The following is a 21626-nucleotide window of genomic DNA, read 5'->3' as shown; positions in this document are numbered from 1 at the left end:
GGTTGTAAAATAGCTGTGATGTTTGATTCTGGAGAGGAAAAAGTGGAAAATGTTTTTAGGTTGCTGGTAGCCCAAATGTAAAACAACATCCTTGGGACTCGCCCGAGTCACTAAAACCTACCTGGTTCAATAACAAATGCAAGTTGTAAAATAGAGAAGGAGCGACCGTTAACAGGTGTGCTCTGTGAAACTAGTTGGCTGTAGGCTGCTCAGTCTGGCTAATTCACAGGGGGAAGAAGGGTGGGACACCTGGATGTAGGCCGTCAGATAACCAGGCGAATCGTTTCTCGAAACCAGCTTAAACAGAGTTTACTTCAGTTCTGGACAGGGTAAATCCCAGCAGATTTAGGAAACTCAACGGACCCGTTAGACGGAGAGCTGGTAGCACATCTCCCCTCTCAGAAGAGGAAGTACGAGAGTGAGAGAGTAGAGACAGAAAGGAGGGGGGGGGGTGTTGCGCAACAACACCTTACGTCATCATAGAAGCATGAAATTTGGTGCTCCAAGACCTACAGAAAAGCCTCATGCACCCATACCCTACATGAAACAGGAAGTTGGCCATCTTGGATTGAATTCCGATTTTGACTTCCTTCCTGTTGGTAAATGAGCTCTACTATTTTAGCCTGTGCATGACTGTGGCATTAGGATGATGAGTGGAGGATGTGAATGTTTTATACTCACATTCTCTCAAGGAAATGTGAAAAACTTGAGCACAATGCTGTTTATTTTTCATCACGTTTGTCATTTTGATCAGTTTTATTTCCCTTTTGTCAAATACAGGAGTTTCATGTACAGAAGAGTGACTGCCAGCTCGAGAATGGGGCAGCTGTACAGTATTTACACACTGAAAGAGTCTCCAGGAGAGGCAGAACAATAGGAAATATCAATTAACAAGAAACAGATAAAAATGACTAACATTAAAACACTGACATTTAGGTTGCTAGAGGATCTTTTCACCTCACATTTCTTTAAATAAAGGCGTATTTATTTTTTCATTCCTTCATGATTTATAGCAGTAGAATGCATTTTAAAAAGAAAAAAAATATCCTGGTTTGGAGAATAGATTTTATATCATTTCAAACAGCTATTTATTCTTTTATCTTAGCTGAAGATTGTAGAAACATCATATAGTGCACTAAGACCTCATTTTACCTCATACATCCCCAGTTTGAACACTGCGGGTTGAATGGTACAATAAAGCAGGGTGACTCATTTATGTACATCCTTTGAAAATATTCTTCAAAAAATAACAACAAACAACCCACAGCCAGGGGTGGTCATTTTTAAAAATGTCACTGTATAAATTATACAAACCACAGTTATTAACATGTCCTTACAAACAGTGTCTCATCACGCTGCCCACGTGACTTCCATCAATAGAATTTTGGGAAAAATCCACCATATCCACAGAATCCATTATCTTCTATTAGTCAATACAAACTTTGAACACAAGAGGTACTTTAAGATGGACTTTACAACAAAACATGTACCACAAACAAACCGACACCAGCTGCTCAGTTTGTATAGTGAGATTCATTCACGTTACTGACTCCAGATATCTTCAGCTATTTGATACTGTGTGTGTGGGGGTGGGGGTGTATGTGCAGGAGTTCAGAGGCTAAGACTGAGGATCTGATCTTCATGCCTTGGCGCTAAGGGTGAGCAGTTCAACGAAGGAGCTAAAAAGCTTCTCCAGCCAGGCCTGGTTGGCCATGCACTGTTGCACCACCTCCTCCTGACCAGGATCCTCAGCTGCCTGCTCGATATTATCTGTCTGGACGGAAAACAACCGACATCACAATAATCAGAACATTACTATAACATACCTGAGGGGATCTATGGAGAGAGGTTCTATGATATAACGTAGGCATAACAACAATTTACAAAGGAAAATGGGTTTGACGACTATGATGAAATGAAGTATAAACATTTCTGTTTGGAGTCAAACTGAGGTGCAAGAAGTATTTATATGTTCAAAGTACTTTATTGAATGTAATAGTCTTTTCTGGATATGTTTCTACCAGCTGTATGTCTACGGTTGTTGGTCTTTATATTCAAACTGTAATGTACAGCGTCTAGTTTTCCTCTACATGTAGTGTTTTGCAGTTTTCTTTATCAGACCTCTGGTGTCCTCACAGAACAGCTTGGATTTATAGTCAGATTAAATCACACTCATCTGGACTGTATACTGAAGTGGTTCCACAGAATTTAATTCTGGGTACCTGAGTTAAGAGGACTGAATACACATCACAATTTTCAAATTATTATGTACTATTTTGTGTTGGCCTATCACATTAAAATTGAATAAAATACAAAAGTAACTTATTAAAATGTAAACAGAACATAGGCAGCCTAAAGCCTTCAGTTATTTTACTCATTCACTAGTTTTTGTTCAGTAAATCATCAGAACAAAACGCTTCACAGTTTCTTCTGTCTCTAGATAAATGAAGAGTCAAATGTTTTAAATTGCTGATTGCTACATCCTAATGTCTGATTTACTGTGTTGTAATCTATGCCTAGCACATGGACATGCTGGGGTTTACAAACATGAGATCAGATGACGTTTTCAATGGCTGCTCAAAAATCTCACCCATCGTTTTGGTAAAGGAACAAGGCTGTGAAGCACAAGCCCCTCATCTGTCACAAAAGGTGAATTTTAGGTTTAAGGTCCAATTTGTAGTGGCTCATACTTTTTGCACAGCAGTGTGAAATTCAACAACCAACCAAGCATATTGGTGAAAATACTGCTGATATTTATTAAGTGCCAAAAAAATCACGAATTTGACAAATGTTCAGAAGCAGAGGAGTGAGTCGAAACAAACAGCCAGTTTTAGATTCTACAGCATTCAAGTAGAAGACACAAAACAGCCACAGGATAATAATCACCAAACTGTATATAGATGCATGCATGAAGCCTTCCTTACCTCTTTCTTGCAGTGCAGGAAGGTGTGATACTTGTAGTGGTGGAGAGAATGATACAGACTGTATAATCGACAAGTTTCGATAGAAAGCTTTATATCCTGAGGGAGGTTGAAAGAGAACAGCTTAGCACAGTTATCTTCTTTACCATTTCCAGAACATGAAAAAATGTCCCATTTTCCTGAACTCTTCCAGTTATAAAATTAATGGTCTGTTTCTGACCCAGCAATCCACAGAAAGACTTTAAACATGATTGGTTTATAAAGAGTCATTGTAAAAAGTAATTCCCAAGTTCTTCACTTAAGAGAACCGTACTATGAACCTTACTGGAGTTTTAATCAATATGATGTCCAAGCCACTGTTTTAATAGCTGCCTTCAGGTCATCTGCATTTTAGGTTCTGGTGTATGGTCATCTTCTTCTTGACAACATGCCAGAGATTTTCTACAGAGTTCTGGTCAGGCCCGTTTGCTGGCCAATCAAGCCCAGTACCACCAGGGTAATTGCCAAAGGCTTCTGGTACCTTGTAGTGGTGGAGAGAACGGCAATGTGGGCTGGTACCAAAAATAAAATCATCATCACCATTATCACCATTACAGTTTGTGGGCAAAAGGAAGCATGAAGTGTGCTAGAATGTCCTGATAGATGGACATTGACTGTGGACTTCAGAAAGTCCAGTAGACCAGAACCAGCAGATGACGTGGAACCTCAATCATCACTGACTGTGGAAACTTCACACAGTTCAATCAGTGTCTTTTCCATGACTGTGTAGCTTACTGACACAGACTGACAAACTGTGTAGAGATTCAGGAAACCTTTGCAGATGTTTAAAGTTAGTTCGCTGATTGGGGTGAGACACCATGAAGTTACATTATTTAACTTCTTCATAATAATTACATTTTCTGAGACAGAGAATCTTGACTGTTTATGCTTTGTAAGCCATATTCATCAAAATGACAAAAAAGGGCTATTTCATTGTATGTGTGATGATTCTATATGAAATTCACTTTCTGAAATGAGGGACAAAAACAGACATTCATGATATTCTAATTTTTCTTCCTCAAGAAACTGAAAATGGCTGGACTCTCTGCTCAGTTGCTCAAAAACTTCTATAGAGCTATAATTGAGAACATCATCTGCCTCATAATTGAGAGCGTTCAGTTGCCATGTGGTATGGCAACTACACAGTCCAGGTCAAAAAGGACATGGCCCAGGTGGTGAAAACTGCCCAATGCATCATGGGGAATCAGTTCCCAAACCTGGACTTAATATATCCTGGCAGACTGCCAGGGAAGGCCAGTTGCATTGCCGCTGATCCCACCCACCCAGAACACAAACTGTACCACTGCCATCTGGGAAATGGTACAGGTACAGAAAAACAACCACATGGCGAAAGAACAGCTTTGTCCCCAAGAGCTGTGAAATCTATCTGTCCACCTTCCATCTCCTCTGCAGACACACTCACCCCCATTTGCTGCACAATAAGCACTGATTAAGACTTTGTCTATATATCACCACTCCAATGTCATTATGTTCTAGACACAATGACAAATAAAAAACCTTATGTCTAATTGTTTGAGATGTACAGTTATTAAACCAAAAATACAGAATTCTAGTAACAACCACATATGATTTCTGATTTCTCTTTTAACCCATTGTGATCCTTAGCTCCTGCTTAGTGAGTTGGACATACAACACCTACTGTATACTTCAGTGTGAAACTGCATCACCTCACCTGTTGCTTAGGAAAACTCTTCTTGACACGACTGAGGGTCTTACGACTGTAACCTTCACCATCCAGATGAACTCTGACAGCGCCAGACTCCAGAGGGTCTGCTGTCATTTTAGGGTACATATGTAAAACCTCCTGGGGAAAAAAGGGGACGTGTCAGCTGAACTCTTCCACTAGTGTGTTTGGTATAATGATCATACGGTTTTAGAATGTAACTGAGAGACCACAGAAGAAGAATGTAAAGGCCCACCTGATGAGGAACACTCATATTGATTCTTCTCAACAGCCTCTTCTTCTGTTCACTCAGCAAGCTGTCGATCTTCCTCATTGGAGGGAGGTACAGCTCATCTAAGCAGTCAGAACAGAACAACAGTCCTTCGCTTTTAACTTTGCCTTCTTCCTGTTTTTTTTATAATGATGGGTTTTCTTTTCAAGACGAATAATAAATAATACAGCTTCCAGGATTTTTTTAAGTCATAAACAGAGAGCACAAAATTTGTTCAAAGTTGTACCTGCATGCTTAAACATGCACATACATCATTACCTCAAATTGAGTTAAATGTCTTTTAGCAATTTGCAGAAGAATAGCCCATATTCTAGCCCATAAGAACGATTCAGGCATTATTCTGGCTGAATATTTAATCACAATTCTTGGCAGAAGTGGTAGACTTCATAAAAACAGGTTGTTTCCTTGCTTGAACATGATTATTGATCATACGTTCACAAACTTTCAATAGTCCTGGGTGATACCAGAAGCTTCATGTTAGCCTGCTTTATCCACAGTAGAATGAGTTCTGATGTGTGTTTGGGGTCATTGTCCAGGTAGGTTTCAACCACAAAGCTGATGACCTAAAGTCTACATTCACACAGCAGGTCTTAATGCTCCATTTCAGTTTTGTGCTGAAATCCAAATTTTTGTGTGTGTAGTAATTTATATACTAATTAAATGTGACTGCAATCAGACTTCTGTGTGAATGCCATATAGCAGTGCTCTAATTATCTCACTTGTTGCTAGTACTTTTTCACCTATATGAATTAATTATTGACTTAAAACTATTATGCTGAGAAGTTACTGGCAAGTTAGTATTTCAAGTGTACTATGACATTTGCACAGGAAACTAGACCAAAAACTGCTAGGTCAGATTTTGTGTTTTTGCAGTGCGTTGTCCATGTGAGACTCACCATCAGTGTCCTCCAGAGCCTGGATCATATCAGGGTCGAGTGCTGTGCTCACCAGCATCTCCACGTAGCTCTTGAACATCTCCCTCATGGCCCGGCTGCTGACGCCTCCCCACACCGGGCCTAGAGCATGGAGACGCTGCAGTGAGGGGGGTGGACACAGCGCAGCGGCGACTCTTAGTTTTATAGGGGTTTTTTTAGCAAGAAATACTTATATTATTTTTTAAGTAAATGGCTTGTACTTGTGTAGCCTTTTATCAAGGTCAGATGACCTCAAAGCGCTTAACACGACATTCAGTCATTCATCCGTTCACACACATATTCACACATTAATGGTGGCAAGCTACTAGATAGTACTCAGAGCTTTAGCTGGAGCAGTCTCACAGCAGCAAGGCTGCCATGGAGAGGGCTGGTGGGCCCTCTGACCCCCACCAACAGGCAGGGCAGGTGAAGAGTCTTATTTAAAGTGTACAAGAATATTTGCATTAGGAATTAGACCAAAAATACTTTTTCAGATTTTGTGTTTTTACAATATTTTTCAAAAAGGGGCTACGATCAGCAGAGGTTCTTGGCTGCTGGAGAACTTCAAAGTTTCTTCTCCATATGTCCCAAACAATCAGAAGGCAAATTCATTTTCAGGAGACTTTGTCTGTTCATCTTGATACTTCAGGCAGAATTTCAGTGTCCATTGATAGTTTTCTTGGATAAAAAAAAATTCGTTCCTTTGGACCAGGAGAAAATGAGGTAAAAACTTTTTGCAATAATGTCATTTATTCCTGCGGTATTATGGTGCACAGTCACCTGTAGATCATGTTGGGTGGCGCCAATATAATCTTTAAAGCCAGCTGTGAATTGTGGGGGTTGTGGGGACCCAAACGGACCCCACAATCTCGTGTCCGTGTCTTCCCCAACCCTTTTGCATCCACCATTTCCAGGTTAGTTTTGCATGGCTTTAAGACTAGTTCTTAATAGTCATGCCTTCTTCGGACAGGACGGTCAGGTGGTGTGGTGTCTTTCCTGCTGTCTGGGCGCGCTGTGGGCTTGGGGTTCTCACCGGCCCGGGGGGCTGGGCTTTGGGACCCACATAGTTAACTGTGCATGCAGGTTTAATTTGTCATTTGCTTGCATGTTTTGTTTTGCTAATTTGTTTCTTGACTTCATTTGCATTGTTTTTGCCGTTTGGTTTGAGGTGTTCTTTTTTTTGTTTTTGCATTAATAATTTTTTGTTAGTTATCAATTGGGTTTGACAATACAATTTACTGTTGAAGAGCTAATGTGCAATATACAGTATATACAGTATGTTGTGTATTTGGTCCAGTTAGTAAATTGTACTTTATGCAGAGTAATAATCAACCTCTCTTTGTTGTCTTGACCTGGCACAGCCTTTTTGTAAACAGTGAGAATTTGAATATTCCTGAGTCTATAACCCCAGGTGGTGTTGTTGGTCATAATATTTCATAATTTAAATTTCAGACACAGTTTCTGTCACACTATGTGCTTTCTATGCCGTTTCACCACAATCTGAAAATAAAACTGAAGTCATAAAAACATTTGTGTCACTGAGAGTGGACAGAATGAGACTGATATGTACAGCCATGTTCACACAGAGCTGACCTTCATCGTCACTGGGTCGGGAGGAGTCAGACTCAGAGGATGAGGACGGTACCTCCTTCAGCCACTTCTTCCTCTTCTTTGGTGGAGGCTCGGCTCTGTCTTTAGAAATCTTGCTTTTCTCTCCTTCTCCTCTCTTCTCTTCTTTCACTCTTAAAATGTCCAAGCGGCTATCTCTTCCTTGTCTCTTTTCTTTCTCAACATCTCTTCTTTCCCTTCCTTTCTGCTCACTCTGCTTTTCTTTCATTTCCTTCTGCTGTTTGAGGATTTCCCTCCTTTCTTCTTTCTCTTCTTTCTCCTTCTGTTCTTTCTCTTGTCTCAGTCTTTCTCTGAAGTCTTGTTCCGGTTTCTCCTTCTCTCTCCTCTCCCTGTTCCTCTTCTCCATCTGCTCTCTTTCACTGTTATTTCCCTCTCGTTCTCTCTCCTCTCTCCCTGTCTGCTCATTCATCCTCTCTATCTCTCTCTCCGTTCCTCTGAACTCCCTCTGTTTTTGCTCTCTTTCTTCTCGTTCTCTCATTTTTTCTTTCTCTTTATGCTCCCTCTCCTGTTTCCCCGTCCCCTCTCTTCTCGCTCTCTCTTTGAGCTCCCTTTCTATTTTCTCTCTCTGTTCTCGCTCTCGCTCCTTTTCTCTGGCTCTCTGCACCTGCATCTCTTTTTCTTTCTGTCTCTCCTTGTCTCTGTTTTCTCTCTCCACTCGGGACTGCTTCTGACTCTGAATGCTCTGCACCTGTTTAGTCAGAGACTGCCGTCTGTCAGACAATTGGTTGGAAGAAAAGGACAAACATAGTGAGCGCCTCTCATCAGGCTCAGGCTCAATCAAGAAGCTGGATAATGAATCTGAAGTCAGTAAGAGGAGAAGCCTTACCTCAGGGCCAGGCCGGCTCGGTGCCAAGGCTTGCGAGAACACACCCGGACGTAGTCCTTCTTGTTGACGTTCTCCAGGAACTTCACGTACAGACGTTGGTAGCACATTTTGGCATCCCCAAAGTAGCCCAGATACTGAGGAAAACAGTTATTCACTTGTTCTAGCTAACGTTAACTTCTGTTATGAGTTACTGCAATTTTATGTGACAGACACACCAAGTGCATCCATGTGATGTGGAAGAAAAATGATGAATCATTTTTCAAATGTTAAATGAAAATCTGAGAAGGGTAGCCATGAACAATCAACCTAATATACTAGGAAACCTCTAAGATCCAGCACAGAGAAATTTAAAGTTTTAAGTTCACTGGACCAGGGTCATGTGCTGATACAGATGTATAAAGCTGAGTGTCATCAGCATATATTTAGTAGGAGACAATGTAGTATGTTAAAATCTGAGCTATGCAGCTCATATGGATCCTTAAAGGGGCAGTATTATGAATTTTCTAGGCACATAGTGCCATTTTATAGCATACTCAAGTAACTATACTACCTTTAGTTATAAAAATGTTATATATATCAAATATGACTTAAAAAATGGCTTTGTAATTTAATGTCTTGATATTGGGTCTGTGTCTCTTTAAAAAAATCCTACTCTTTCTGAAACTACACCCTTCAGGAGTTTCAGAAAGCAAAGCGCTGTTCAGGAGTTGCACTGAGAAGTAGCATGTACAATGAGTGCAGTTCCACTAGGAGTTTGATAATTGTTGCTGGCTAGTCTGAAGGAGCTGACTGGGAGTTGCAGGGGAGGGCTGATATGAGGTGGAAAATTTTAAGACATTTTTGTTCGAGCTGGGTCTTTAAAATGATGTTCAAAATAGCAGGTATTCAAAATAAAATTCACGTAAAAAAATAATAATAATTTATGCGTTTATATTAATTTATTAAAAGAAATTATGTGGAAGCTCTAAAGTTTGGAAATTACAGCTCCAAGGAGGAGCTGTGCCTCGAAAACAGAGCTAGGGCCACCCAAGTGTTTGCACAGCTGAATGGTTGCCATAGGAGATTAAAGGATTTCTCAAACATGCATAAAAAATAAGGTGACAGTCTAATTGTGTTTTTGATGAGGGAATAACATAACATTTTGTAAAACTCAAAAAGTCATTTTTACATAATACTGACCCTTTAATAGAAGTTGGTATAGAATGGACTCTTGAGGAACCCCACAGCTGAGTTTTTTGTTTGTAAAAGTAAACGAAAAGCTTAATAAAGGACAATAGTGGTTCACCTCACAGTAGGACAATAGTCCTTAACATACAAACTGGGGCTACTGAGAGACGGTCTAGATCCAAGTACATTCATGGGCTGGAATGGTCCCATCAAAATTCAGACCTAATCCAAGTAAGAATCTGCAGCAAGACTTAAAAACTGAAGTTCCAAAAACACTCCATCCAATCTGACTTAGTTTGAGTTATTTTGCAAGGAATAATAGGCAGAAATGCACAAAGCTAGTAGAGACATAACTTTAGTTAAAGGTGCTTCTAAAAAGTGGAATTCAAGATGGCCAAAAACAAAAAACACACTTTTGAGCAATTCATTTAAAAACTAAATGAAATCAATTCTTCCATCTTCTTTTTAATTCATGGTTCTCTACCACTTCATGTTGGTCTGTCGCATAAAATCTCATGAGACACATTGAAATTTGAGGTTATAGGGTGACAAAATGCAAAAACAATTCAAGGGGTATAAATACTTATACTAAGAACATGTACTTTGGAAAACTCACATTGCTGGTTGCACAGAATTGTCTTTGGCCATCTTTAATCTCTGGGCTGAATTTCTGGAGCAAAGCTTTCTGGACTCTCCATATGGGTGGAGGTTCTCGGCCTGTCTGCAAAGCCATCTATCAATATAAAGAAACAACTCAGGTCATTTGACAATGAATCTTTTATTCACACCACTTTCAATTGATACCAGATACAGTATATTGATACACTACTGTATAAAGTATGTATACAATGGATGGAAAAGCATTTGCTCATCTATCCAAATGATCAGAATCAGGTGTTCTAATCATTTCTATGGCCACAGGTGTATAAAAAATTAAGCACCTAGGAATGCAGAATGTTAGACAAACAGTTCTGAAACAATGGCTCACTCTCATGAGTTCAGTGAATTCCAGCGTGGAACTGTGATAGGATGCCTGCTCTGCAACAAATCCAGTCGTGAAATTTCCTCACTCCTAAATATTGCACAGTCAACTGTCAGCGGTATTATAAGAAAATGGAAGCCACCAAGTGGTAGGCCACGTAAACTGATGGAGCGAGGTCAGCTGAAGCACGTAGTGCGAACTTTATAGGTTGTCAACCTTCTGCAGAGTCAATCATACAGATTAAATATTTGTTTTGTCTTAATTTCTTTTTTAGTCCTAACACCAGTTGAGATTGTGCAGTGCTACAAATCTCTCCTCAAAGCATTTCCAAAGACCAAGACCATGATGAAAGCTTTTCAGAAGCACAGCATCAACAGAAATACTGTTGTGTCCACTTCATCAGTTGGGGAGCTTCCTTAAAATAAGCTTTTATAACCTGCTGAAAAGTTACTTATGAGTTAGCCTTGTCTCATTCCAAGAGTACTAAGATATTTTCACTATAAACTAGGCCAAAAACACTTGGCAAGATTTTTTTTGTTTTTGCAGTGTATATAAACTTTTTTATAACGTTCTATTAACTTTCTTCAGCTTCAAAGGTTTCCATCCATCTCCTCAGTATTCTGAAGAATTGCCTTTTAAAATATACTGCTTTGGTCAAATGTTCTGAGTTTCCTTCCTCAAGTGTCTCATAATGGTTGCTGTACTACTGGCCCATTTCTCCTGACAGAACCAGTATAACTGGATCTTATTTGGAAGCCTTTCTTCCACACACATCTCCACTTATGCCCAGAGATTTTCTATGGGACTGAGACCAGGGCTTTGTTAAGACCTCTTTAACACACTGACTTTGTTCTTTTTAGGACACTTGGAAGACACTTAAAACACTAATTAGGTGGTATGCTTTGAGTCATTGTACCTTTGAAAGACCCATTACTGTCGAGGCTTTAACTTCCTGGCTGATGCCTTGATATCATGCTTCATTATTTTCCCATCATTTCCTCACAATCCCATATAGTGAATCTCATAGTTTACCACTCCCACCTGCAGCAAAACATCCACACACTGTGATGCTGCCATGCATGTAACTTACTTCCCTCAGCAAAGTGTGCAGCGGAGGAGAGACGCATGCAGTGTAAATTTGGGATGACAGATGTTGAGTTGCATGAAGCAGTAATACCAAGAAGGCCTGCCTGCAAAATCATTTCAATTCCTCTCCTTGGCAACGTACAGGGTGTGAAGATGTAACTTCACAGTTAACAAGTCTCAACAGGTGCTCCAGCAGTTTTCAAAGGTAGCACCGACCGATAGCTATCTAAATGAGCTACGGCAGAAAAGTGTGACAAGGTCGCACAGATCGTCAGAACACTGGCAGCATGTTCTTTATGTTCCCAACTGTGGAGACGTTTCTCCAGCCCTGGCCATCTAGCTTTCAGCATTTAGCTTTCAGTGATGTTTACTGCTTGGTTCATGTCCATCAGTATGAATTATTTAATTCATCAGTTAAAAATATGTGTCATGAATTTTTTAAAAAACCATATAATTCCCTACTGACTATAAAACACAGGACCAGCCAAACTATGAAAAAAGTCCTACTTATTGTCCAGAAAATATGGCATATGTTGATACTATGTGTAGCTACATGGACTGGATCTCCACTTAGTGTTAGTCTTGTGCTTGAACATGGATTGGGGTGACTTCAATGTAGTGGTGGGGGAGATTATATAGATATAGAATATATACTGATAATCCTAACTGACTTGAAATACAAAAGGTTTAGTTGGATTTATTGTCACACACAGTAAAAATACAAAATCTTGCCAAGTATATTTGGTCTGGTTTCTAGTACAAATATCTTAGTACAGTTGAAATAAAACTAAACTAACTTACAAATAACTTTGCTGCAAGATTAAGAGCTTGTTTTAAGTCAATAATTCCTTAACTTTCATATAAAAAGTAAAAGACATTCTTGCAATGCCATAACATTTTGTGTTTTTGAAGAGTAATAAAGGCTACATGTTTTATGCAGTGTACTTATAGTATATGGTTTCAAATGTAGGTCTTGGAAGCTGTGTGTGTGGGGCGTTTACCTTAAGAGTACCAATGTCTTCGGTTCGAACCACAAATTCGTCTCGCTCCCGAAAGATTCCCTCTCCTCCACTCCCACTGTCCTCCTGTTCGCTTTCCCCGGCAATGGCAGCGTCAGCCTGCTTCTTTGCCAGGTGCAGAGAGGTGAGGCGCTGCGATGCCTGGGTCTCCTCTGGAGTCGGGGGTGACGGAGGCTCAGAGGACAATGGGGAGGGTGAGGAGGCAGACTTTGAAGAAGGAGAAGGTTCGCTGGCTTCATAGTCCTGGTCCTGATCGGAGGACGAAGGCGGGGGCGTAGTGGAAGGAGGGGGAATGGACTGGGGAAGGCTAGAGAGGGGGGATGATTGGATGGCCGGGGGGGAGGTGGAAGGAGGTGGGGAGGTGGAAGCCTGATGATAGGAGGACGGCTGAGGCTGAGACTCAGAGGACAGGAGCACTGGGCATGCCTTGTCCTCGCCCTGCTGAATGGGCAGCGATGAGGGGATGGACATACTTAAAGTGTGGAGGGGTGAGGATGAGGAGTAGGTGAGCGGTGAACACTGGGAAGAAGGGGGTTGATAGGAAGGTAGTGGGGCGAGAAATGGTTCTGGTGGAGGATCTGAAACACAAGTTAGAACATTTTCTACTGAAGATTAAAGGGGCAGGCAATATTATGTATTTTCCAGTCACATAGTGACATTTTATAGCACAACCAAGTAACTATGTCACCTTCATAAAAATGATACATAGAAATCAAATATGGCTTAAAAGAAATTTTACTTCCTGATTAAATGCCTTTAAATTGGACCTCTGTCTCTTTAAAAACTCCTGCTCTTTCTGAAAGTAAGTCTTCACAACATGGCTCCTCTATCACCCCTTTAACAACTTCTTTTTTTTTTACCAGCATTTCACTGAGACGTATCTCGTATAATGAGCTCAACAAACTACAAAAACACAAAATCTTACCAAGTATTTTTGCATAGTTTCTAGTGCAAATATTTTAGTACACTTGAAATGACACATAACTAACTTATAAGTAATTTTTCAGCAAGTAGCTTGTTTTAGGTCAATAATTCCTTAAAATTGATAAAAAAGCACTAGTTCTACTGGCAGGTTACTTCATTAATAAAATGGGAAAGATGTCTTGTGATAAGTGAAATCTGTCAATGGAACTAGTACATTGTCATCAATATTAAGGAATTAAGATGGGACCTTAATTATTGAAAGTATGCTCCCTCTCTTGTTGAAAAGTTACTTGCAATTTAGCATTGTGTTATATAGAGTGTACCAAGATATTTGCAGTAGAAACTAGACCAAAATTACTTGATAAGATTTTGTGTTTTTTCCAGTGCAGCTTCACAGTTCCACCAGAAGTTTGGAAACTACATGCCCGAGCAGGAGCTGTGTCTCGAAGGCGGCGTTTGATCCACCCTGGAGCTGAATGGTTGCCACAGGAGATTAAAGGATTTCTCAAACATGCATGAAAGAATAAGGTAACACTCCAGGTATGTTTTTGATGAGAGAATAGCATAACATGATGTAAAGCTCATAAAAGTCAATTTTACATTATACAAAATAGTCATAATTCATTTCCTACTGATTTTATTACCTTCAGTGTTACAAGGCTCCAGATCATCAGTCAGTTTTTCCTCCACCTCCGTTTCTTGACTCTCCAGATTCTCAGATTCTTTTCTTACTTCCTCATTATTTCCAGACTCTTCCCCTTCCTCCTCCTCTTCTCTCTCTTCTTCTACCCATTTCTGTGCATCTCTCTCCTCTGTTTTTAGTCTGTTTACCCATGTAGAGGTAACCCTCTGATCCTCATCTCCTGGTATCTCCTGCTGACCGTACGCCAGCGACTCCTCTTTTATGTTCTCTACAGTGGGGACAACAGGAGGCCCAGCAGGTAGGGGAGGGCTCACAGACGCCCCCAGAGGCATCAGTGGGGAGGGGGTAGGCTGGGTCTTGATTATGGCGGAGGCCATCACTGCAGCCAGTGAGTGTGGGGTGTCATAGAGGGCCGAGATAGCAGACGAGATGCTCTTCTGCAGATCCTGGTTTTTGCTCACAGAGTCCTCCTCGTCCGAGGAGAAAGACGGCAGCGTCTCCAGGTTCCGCTTCAACTCCTCGTCCAGAGGCTTGCAGGGACTTGGGCAGCCAGTGAGCACCAGCTCAGTCCCCTCCTCACTCTGCCTGTCCTGGCTGAAGTCTTCAGGAGCTGGCTGTGGAGAAGGTGGAAGTAGGGAAGGAGGAGATGAGGACAAAGGCCTGATTCCTCCCTTCAGAGAGGAACAGGCATCCAGGACTTCCTGCTCAACTTCATCTTGTTCCAGCACCAGGTCAGACTCTTTCTTGCCTGTCTTTAGGAAATCCAAAAAAGACGCCATGAATCCAGGTTTGAAGTCCAAGTCTTTATCATCAGCCTGGAAAACAGGAGAGTCTCACCAGTGACTATATTTAGGATTCTTTATTACAAGATTGTTCCATTTCTAATGTTGCTGTTTACACATTCTCTCCCTATAATTATACTACATAACTATATTGTAGTATAGTTATACCCTAACCCTACTAAACTAGTAGGCTTTACCCTTCAACATTTCAGTCACATTTACAACCACAAACATCTACACTGTTACTCATAACATTGTTCTTACTTGAAAAGGGTGAGTGAATATAACTTGACTTTGGTCAAAATTTTTGCTAATACTCAAATAGGTTCAGTACATTTTTGAGTGTATAGTGAATTGTAATGTTGACTTAATAGAATGAAGTGAATTAAGATTTTTATTATAATACTTTGATTTTAATAGGTTCAGGCCCTATTGAGGTGAAAACATAAAACCAGCAGCAGCAACTAATTAAACCTCTTTTTTATTTGTTATAAAAATTTATTTCAAGATATTTAAGGTGAAAAGGTAGACTCCAAAGCTTTGAATAGTTGTCTCTCTTCTCTTTTTCCTATATTGATGAATCATTTATATTTTAATTGTCTTTATATAAATGCCCGAGCAGAAGCTCGGGCATTCTTTTATTTTGGTGTCTATTCTGCCCAGGGACTGAAGCTTTTGAAAAGCCTCTCTGCTCGTTTTTGTTCATTTGAAGCAAATGCTCTTAATCTCCAAAGTACCTGTCAAATAAAAAAAAAATAAACCAATTCTCTAAACTGAATCACACTAGAAGATATATAACGCAATTGAATTCAAATCTGTCCGTTGATATGCTTGAGTTGTATTGTATTGAATTCTATACATAGAACCACAATAAAGTACACTAAATGTGCTAATACTGTTGGAAGGACACTATTTGGATATCACGTTTGGGATATGGAGCTACTCTGATTTGAGCCACAAGGGGGCGGTGATGTTTAGCTCACCTTAATGAAGCAACAAGCCTCATATTTCCAAACTGTGTATTTGCTTCATGAAATCTAACTTGTTAACCGGATCTAAAGCATATGATATCGGCCATTTTTACTATATTTGAGTCCCACGAATGAGAGCATATTATAATACTATTATAATACACTATGTAGTGTATTAGCTGAATGTCAAAGATGAAAAATTTGATATACAGTATATATACTATATATATATACACTGCTCAAAAAATAAAGGGAACACTCAAATAACACATCCTAGATCTGAATGAAAGAAATATTCTCATTGAATACTTTGTTCTGTACAAAGTTGAATGTGCTGACAACAAAATCACACAAAAATCATCAATGGAAATCAAATTTATTAACCAATGGAGGCCTGGATTTGGAGCCACACACAAAATTAAAGTGAAATAACACTACATGCTGATCCAGCTTTAATGTAATGTCCTTAAAACAAGTCAAAATGAGGCTCAGTATTGTGTGTGGCCTCCACGTGCCTGTATGACCTCCCTACAACGCCTGGGCATGCTCCTGATGAGGTGGCGGATGGTCTCCTGAGGGATCTCCTCCCAGACCTGGACTAAAGCATCTGCCAACTCCTGGACAGTCTGTGGTGCAACGTGACGTTGGTGGATGGAGCGAGACATGATGTCCCAGATGTGCTCAATCGGATTCAGGTCTGGGGAACGGGCTGGCCAGTCCATAGCTCCAATGCCTTCATCTTGCAGGAACTGCTGACACACTCCAGCCACATGAGGTCTAGCATTGTCCTGCATTAGGAGGAACCCAGGGCCAACCACACCAGCATATGGTCTCACAAGGGGTCTGCGGATCTCATCTCGGTACCTAATGGCAGTCAGGCTACCTCTGGTGAGCACATGGAGGGCTGTGCGGCCCTCCAAAGAAATGCCACCCCACACCATTACTGACCCACTGCCAAACCGGTCATGCTGAAGGATGTTGCAGGCAGCAGACCGCTCTCCACGGCGTCTCCAGACTCTGTCACGTCTGTCACATGTGCTCAGTGTGAACCTGCTTTCATCTGTGAAGAGCACAAGGTGCCAGTGGCGAATTTACCAATCCTGGTGTTCTCTGGCAAATGCCAAGCGTCCTGCACGGTGTTGGGCTGTGAGCACAACCCCCATCTGTGAACGTCGGGCCCTCATACCATCCTCATGGAGTCGGTTTCTAACCGTTTGTGCAGACACATGCACATTTGTGGCCTGCTGGAGGTCATTTTGCAGGGCTCTGACAGTGCTCCTCCTGTTCCTTCTTGCACAAAGGCGGAGGTAGCGGTCCTGCTGCTGGGTTGTTGCCCTCCTACGGCCTCCTCCACGTCTCCTGGTGTACTGGCCTGTCTCCTGGTAGCGCCTCCAGCCTCTGGACACTACGCTGACAGACACAGCAAACCTTCTTGCCACAGCTCGCATTGATGTGCCATCCTGGATGAGCTGCACTACCTGAGCCACTTGTGTGGGTTGTGGAGTCCGTCTCATGCTACCACGAGTGTGAAAGCACCACCAACATTCAAAACTGACCAAAACATCAGCCAGACAGCATAGGTACTGAGAAGTGGTCTGTGGTCCCAACTGCAGAACCACTCCTTTATTGAGTGTGTCTTGCTAATTGCCAAAAATTTCCACCTGTTGTCTATTCCATTTGCACAACAGCAGGTGAAATTGATTGTCAATCAGTGTTGCTTCCTAAGTGGACAGTTTGATTTCACAGAAGTTTGATTTACTTGGAGTTATATTGTGTTGTTTAAGTGTTCCCTTTATTTTTTTGAGCAGTGTATATATATATATATATATATATATACATACAAATCATAATTCATTATAGATCTACAAGGTGTAACATTTTTGCTTCATTTATTTTACCTTTTAAATAGTTTCATATAGTAAGAGTCTACATGCTAATCTGCAGCCAATTTCACCCAACAAACAGCAGGTGGTAGCAAGGTTCTTGTACAGAAAAATGCAGTAACTGTGGCAACAGCTGCCGTGGTAACACGTATCTCTCTCCTCTCTCTTTTGTCAGTCAGAGCTGGCTGTCAGTCAACTGTAACCCCCTTTTATCTAAACCTTAAATCAGAGAAACATGGCTGAAATCTTATTAAGATGTTGCATTTTTCCCTTTATCTGTCAAAGACACATCAGGAAATACATTTTTTATACATTCATGTTTCCAAAATACCTGTAAGTACCTGTACATCACATTACATCATAGAGAGTGGAAAAGCGGGCACCTAAAGTGTGAATCAGTTAGAGAATTTCCTTTCTCTACCAGAGGCATTAGTTTGAATAGATGAGGTAGAATTATATATCAGGCTCAGAGGCTTTTTCATTTTACAGAGGGTGGAAAGCAACTTACTGAATTGGTGAGTCTCTGCAGATCAGCCCAGGATTCAGGATTCAGTGGATGGTCCATTTCTTTTTTCCAGCTACACACCATCATCTGAGTTGACATCAGAGAAAACGGCTTTTAGGATCTCTTTGTTAGACCTGAGATTTGACACGAACTGCAAGGTATTGTTCATCAAAATCGCTTTGAACAGCAGCATAGTTTTCATTTATTGAAAAATATTTTTTTAAAAATACTCAGTTTACGGTGCTATTGCCAATTAAAACTCACTGTTTGTTTATCTGATAAGCTTAAATGTTTTAGATAGTCAAACTAATTTGAATGTTGGACATTAATAATCTGAGTAAATACAAAAAGTAATTTTTCTTTTTTTAAATTATGATTTCATTCATTAAGGGAAAAGAGCTGACCAAACAAACATTGCACTATGTAAAAATAGTGATGAATCATGAATTCATTTGGATAAAGTACTTTTGTTGCTATTCACACCAAATCCAGATTTCCATCTGATCTACGTGATTAAGAAGACACACAAATTGGGTGCTATTTATGAACAATTTTGATTCAATTTATAGAACTGTGCCGCTCAGGGTTGCAGTATATTATTCAAATTCAAAAAATACTTTACTAATCCCAAAGGGAAATTAAATTATGAAAGTACAAAGCTACTCAAATGTGCTGCCACCTTCAGTGGGGCAATTCTACAACATATGTACAGTATGTTAGAGTAGCTCTTTACTTGCATTGAGATTTCTTTCTCTTTTTCAAACTTTCATTCCTGCCTTTTTGGAGGAAAAAATCTTTTTAGGACAACTGTTCCGTTTTATTTGGATACTGTGTAGTAGGACTGAATTTGGGCAATATTTTTCATATTTTTGCTATTCTGTTATGATGCGTAACCATAGCAACAGGGTGGTTTACAACAGGAAGCAGCTCATAATCCGAAAAGTTGAAATAATAGTTGAATAAAAGCCAGAAATCCTAGAGGAGCTGAAAAGGAGGCATTGTGGATGCAGAGCAAGAGCAAAAAGGAACGAAAGGAGGAAATTCAAGCAACCTCTTCCATCCATCGTAATGGGCAACGTAAGATAGTTAGCTAACAAGATGGATAAACTTCAAGCCCCAACTCAGCAAGAATATAAGAAATGCAGCATAATGTGTTTTATGGAGACATGGCTGCAGGATTATATCCCCGACTCCAACGTCTCTCTGCCAGGCTTCGTGTGAACCGACAAAGATTTAGAGAGCAGCAGGAAAAGCAAGAGAGGTGGATTAGCAGTGTCTGTGAACAACAGATGGTGTCATCAGGACGTTACTGTGAAGTGTCGTCTCTGCAGTCCAGACATTGAACTCTTGGTAGCAAGTTTATGACCATATTATTTAATTCACCAGTGTTATTTTGGCAGTTGTTTACATCCCACCCTCAGCTGTTGCCGATAATGCATGTGATTTCATCAGTTCTGTTGTTGTTAAGATAAACCGCAATGCATTTGTGGCAATATATAGTGATTTTAATCATGTCTCACTCTCTTCAATACTACCAACATTTCACCAGTTTGTCAGCTGCTCCACCCAGGAAAACAAGATTTTGGATTTGTTTTATGTTAATGTCAAGGATGTGTCTCTAAACCAAGACCTCCTCTGAGGAAATAGAACCATAATTTAGTTTCTCTATGCTCTGAATACAAACCTCTGGTGAAGAGGCTACCTGTTAGGAAGATGGCTGTTAGGAAGTGGTCAGAGGAAGCAGAACAGGTCCTCCAGGCTTGTTTTGAAGCAACTGATTGGACTACTCTCTGCCAGATGCTTTCCAAATAACAAACCCTGGATCACCTGTGGACTAAAGAATCTGTTAAAGAAAAAAAGAGCCTTTAGGGAACCAGACAGGGAGTTTTTGAGGAGTACAAAGAAGGACCTCAAAGTAAAGATCAGAGACAACGAGGAGAAGTACAGGAAAAAGCTGGAGAATCAACTGCAGAGGAACAATATCAGAGATGTGTGGACAGGGGTGTAGAAGATTACAGGCTTCAAGCAACAGGAGAATAAGATAGATGGAAGTCTGGATTGAGCAAATGCGCAAAAGTTGTGCTCAGCAACATCTGCTGAGGTTTTTGTGTTGTTTCCTTCAGTGGTTGTTGGTGCAGCACCACCACAGGCGAGGTGGGGAACAAGTTTTTCAAAGGGTTTGGCTCATTTGATACAATGCAGTGTGACAGCAAACCACAACAGCTAAAAATGTTGCAATTTTACCCCCCAATCAAATTAAGTCCACCAGACTATCAGGTGTGAAAACACGAGCGGAAAGAAGAGCAGTTGGATGCAGCTTCATCAGCAATGACTACACAGCGTTCCTGTGTTTCTATAGGAACTGTGCCATAAGAAACATCTGCAATTACCTTATTTCTGCAAAAATCTAGAAAAGCAGATTTCTTTTTTTTCATAGCTCTCCTGTTCCATTATGAAAACACTAATTTATGAATAATTCTTCTACAAATAATGTCTTAATACCCACCATTAAAGTTCCTAACACTTTTCATTCATCCATCAGTAGGACTATGAGAAGCTCCACCTGCATTTTAAAGAGCAGACAGAGGTCTGCTGATGAGGACAGTTTTACGGATTACTCAGCACTTCCCCTACAGAATCCTACAAAGCCCTCACAGGATGTAGATGATAGTTCACCAAATCATCTCCCCTGAAAATCTCCTGGAGATTCATGTGGGAACTCGAAGTGCCTTGTACATGTCACTGTTGCTGAGGAAACAAGCTTTCTTTCCATCCTGCATGTCTGTCATCCTCTACAGGTACGGTGCATTTTTAATCAATTAATTTCATGCTCAACAGAAACAAAAACACTGGATCAACAAATTAAGTCAATACATTTACAGAACAAATAAAATTTGAAAAATTATTCACATCCTTTATACTATTTCATATTTTCCCTACACAAAGTCAGACATCAGTTTTTATTGGAAGGAAAAGGATGTGTGGGTTCAAATCAAAGTGCTTTAATAGAAGAGTATGTGACTTCTTGTTTTTTATTACATATAACAATATTAGTTCTTGAAGACATTTCACCTGTCATCAAAAAGACTCAACTTTCCATTTACTCAAGGACAAGGGCCACTGGTTTGAAGAAAACAATGTCCACATTTTGGACATGGTGGACAGGCATTTTGAGTGGGAATGAAAACCAACACTAAACAGAGGAGGTGACCTCAAATTTCATCTTTCTAACACCTGCTCTATAGCCCTTACTTGGGACATGCAACCAAAACATCTCACATATCAGTGATATGTTTAGTTCATCCAGCAATAAACTTATTGAGCTGCATGCATCCATTGGTGACTTCAGTGGTCCTTGT

General features: G+C 40.4%; 1 protein-coding gene across 3 annotated transcripts in view; it reads right to left on the bottom strand.

The window, feature by feature from the left end:
• Positions 1 to 706: 706 nt before the first annotated feature.
• Positions 707 to 21626, bottom strand: part of prr12b (proline rich 12b) — a 39911-nt gene continuing 18991 nt past the window's right edge. For 2 of the 3 annotated variants that reach the window (XM_028022617.1, XM_028022618.1), the window contains 11 exons: positions 18271 to 18354; positions 14128 to 14941; positions 12542 to 13137; positions 10089 to 10205; positions 8306 to 8439; positions 7444 to 8189; positions 5833 to 5952; positions 4901 to 4998; positions 4654 to 4785; positions 2925 to 3020; positions 707 to 1774 (listed from right to left, as the gene is read on the bottom strand). In XM_028022617.1, coding sequence (XP_027878418.1) covers positions 1640 to 1774; positions 2925 to 3020; positions 4654 to 4785; positions 4901 to 4998; positions 5833 to 5952; positions 7444 to 8189; positions 8306 to 8439; positions 10089 to 10205; positions 12542 to 13137; positions 14128 to 14941; positions 18271 to 18354 — 3072 coding nt within the window. In that variant the 3' untranslated portion in view covers positions 707 to 1639. Of the gene's footprint in view, positions 1775 to 2924; positions 3021 to 4653; positions 4786 to 4900; positions 4999 to 5832; positions 5969 to 7443; positions 8190 to 8305; positions 8440 to 10088; positions 10206 to 12541; positions 13138 to 14127; positions 14942 to 18270; positions 18355 to 21626 lie in introns of those variants that run through there. The other variant, XR_003596162.1, reaches the window with a different exon arrangement.

Source organism: Xiphophorus couchianus, chromosome 7, assembly GCF_001444195.1.
Source record: "Xiphophorus couchianus chromosome 7, X_couchianus-1.0, whole genome shotgun sequence".
Lineage (NCBI taxonomy): Eukaryota > Metazoa > Chordata > Actinopteri > Cyprinodontiformes > Poeciliidae > Xiphophorus > Xiphophorus couchianus.
Note: the sequence above shows the minus strand (reverse complement) of the source record. Positions and strands in the feature narration are given on the sequence as shown.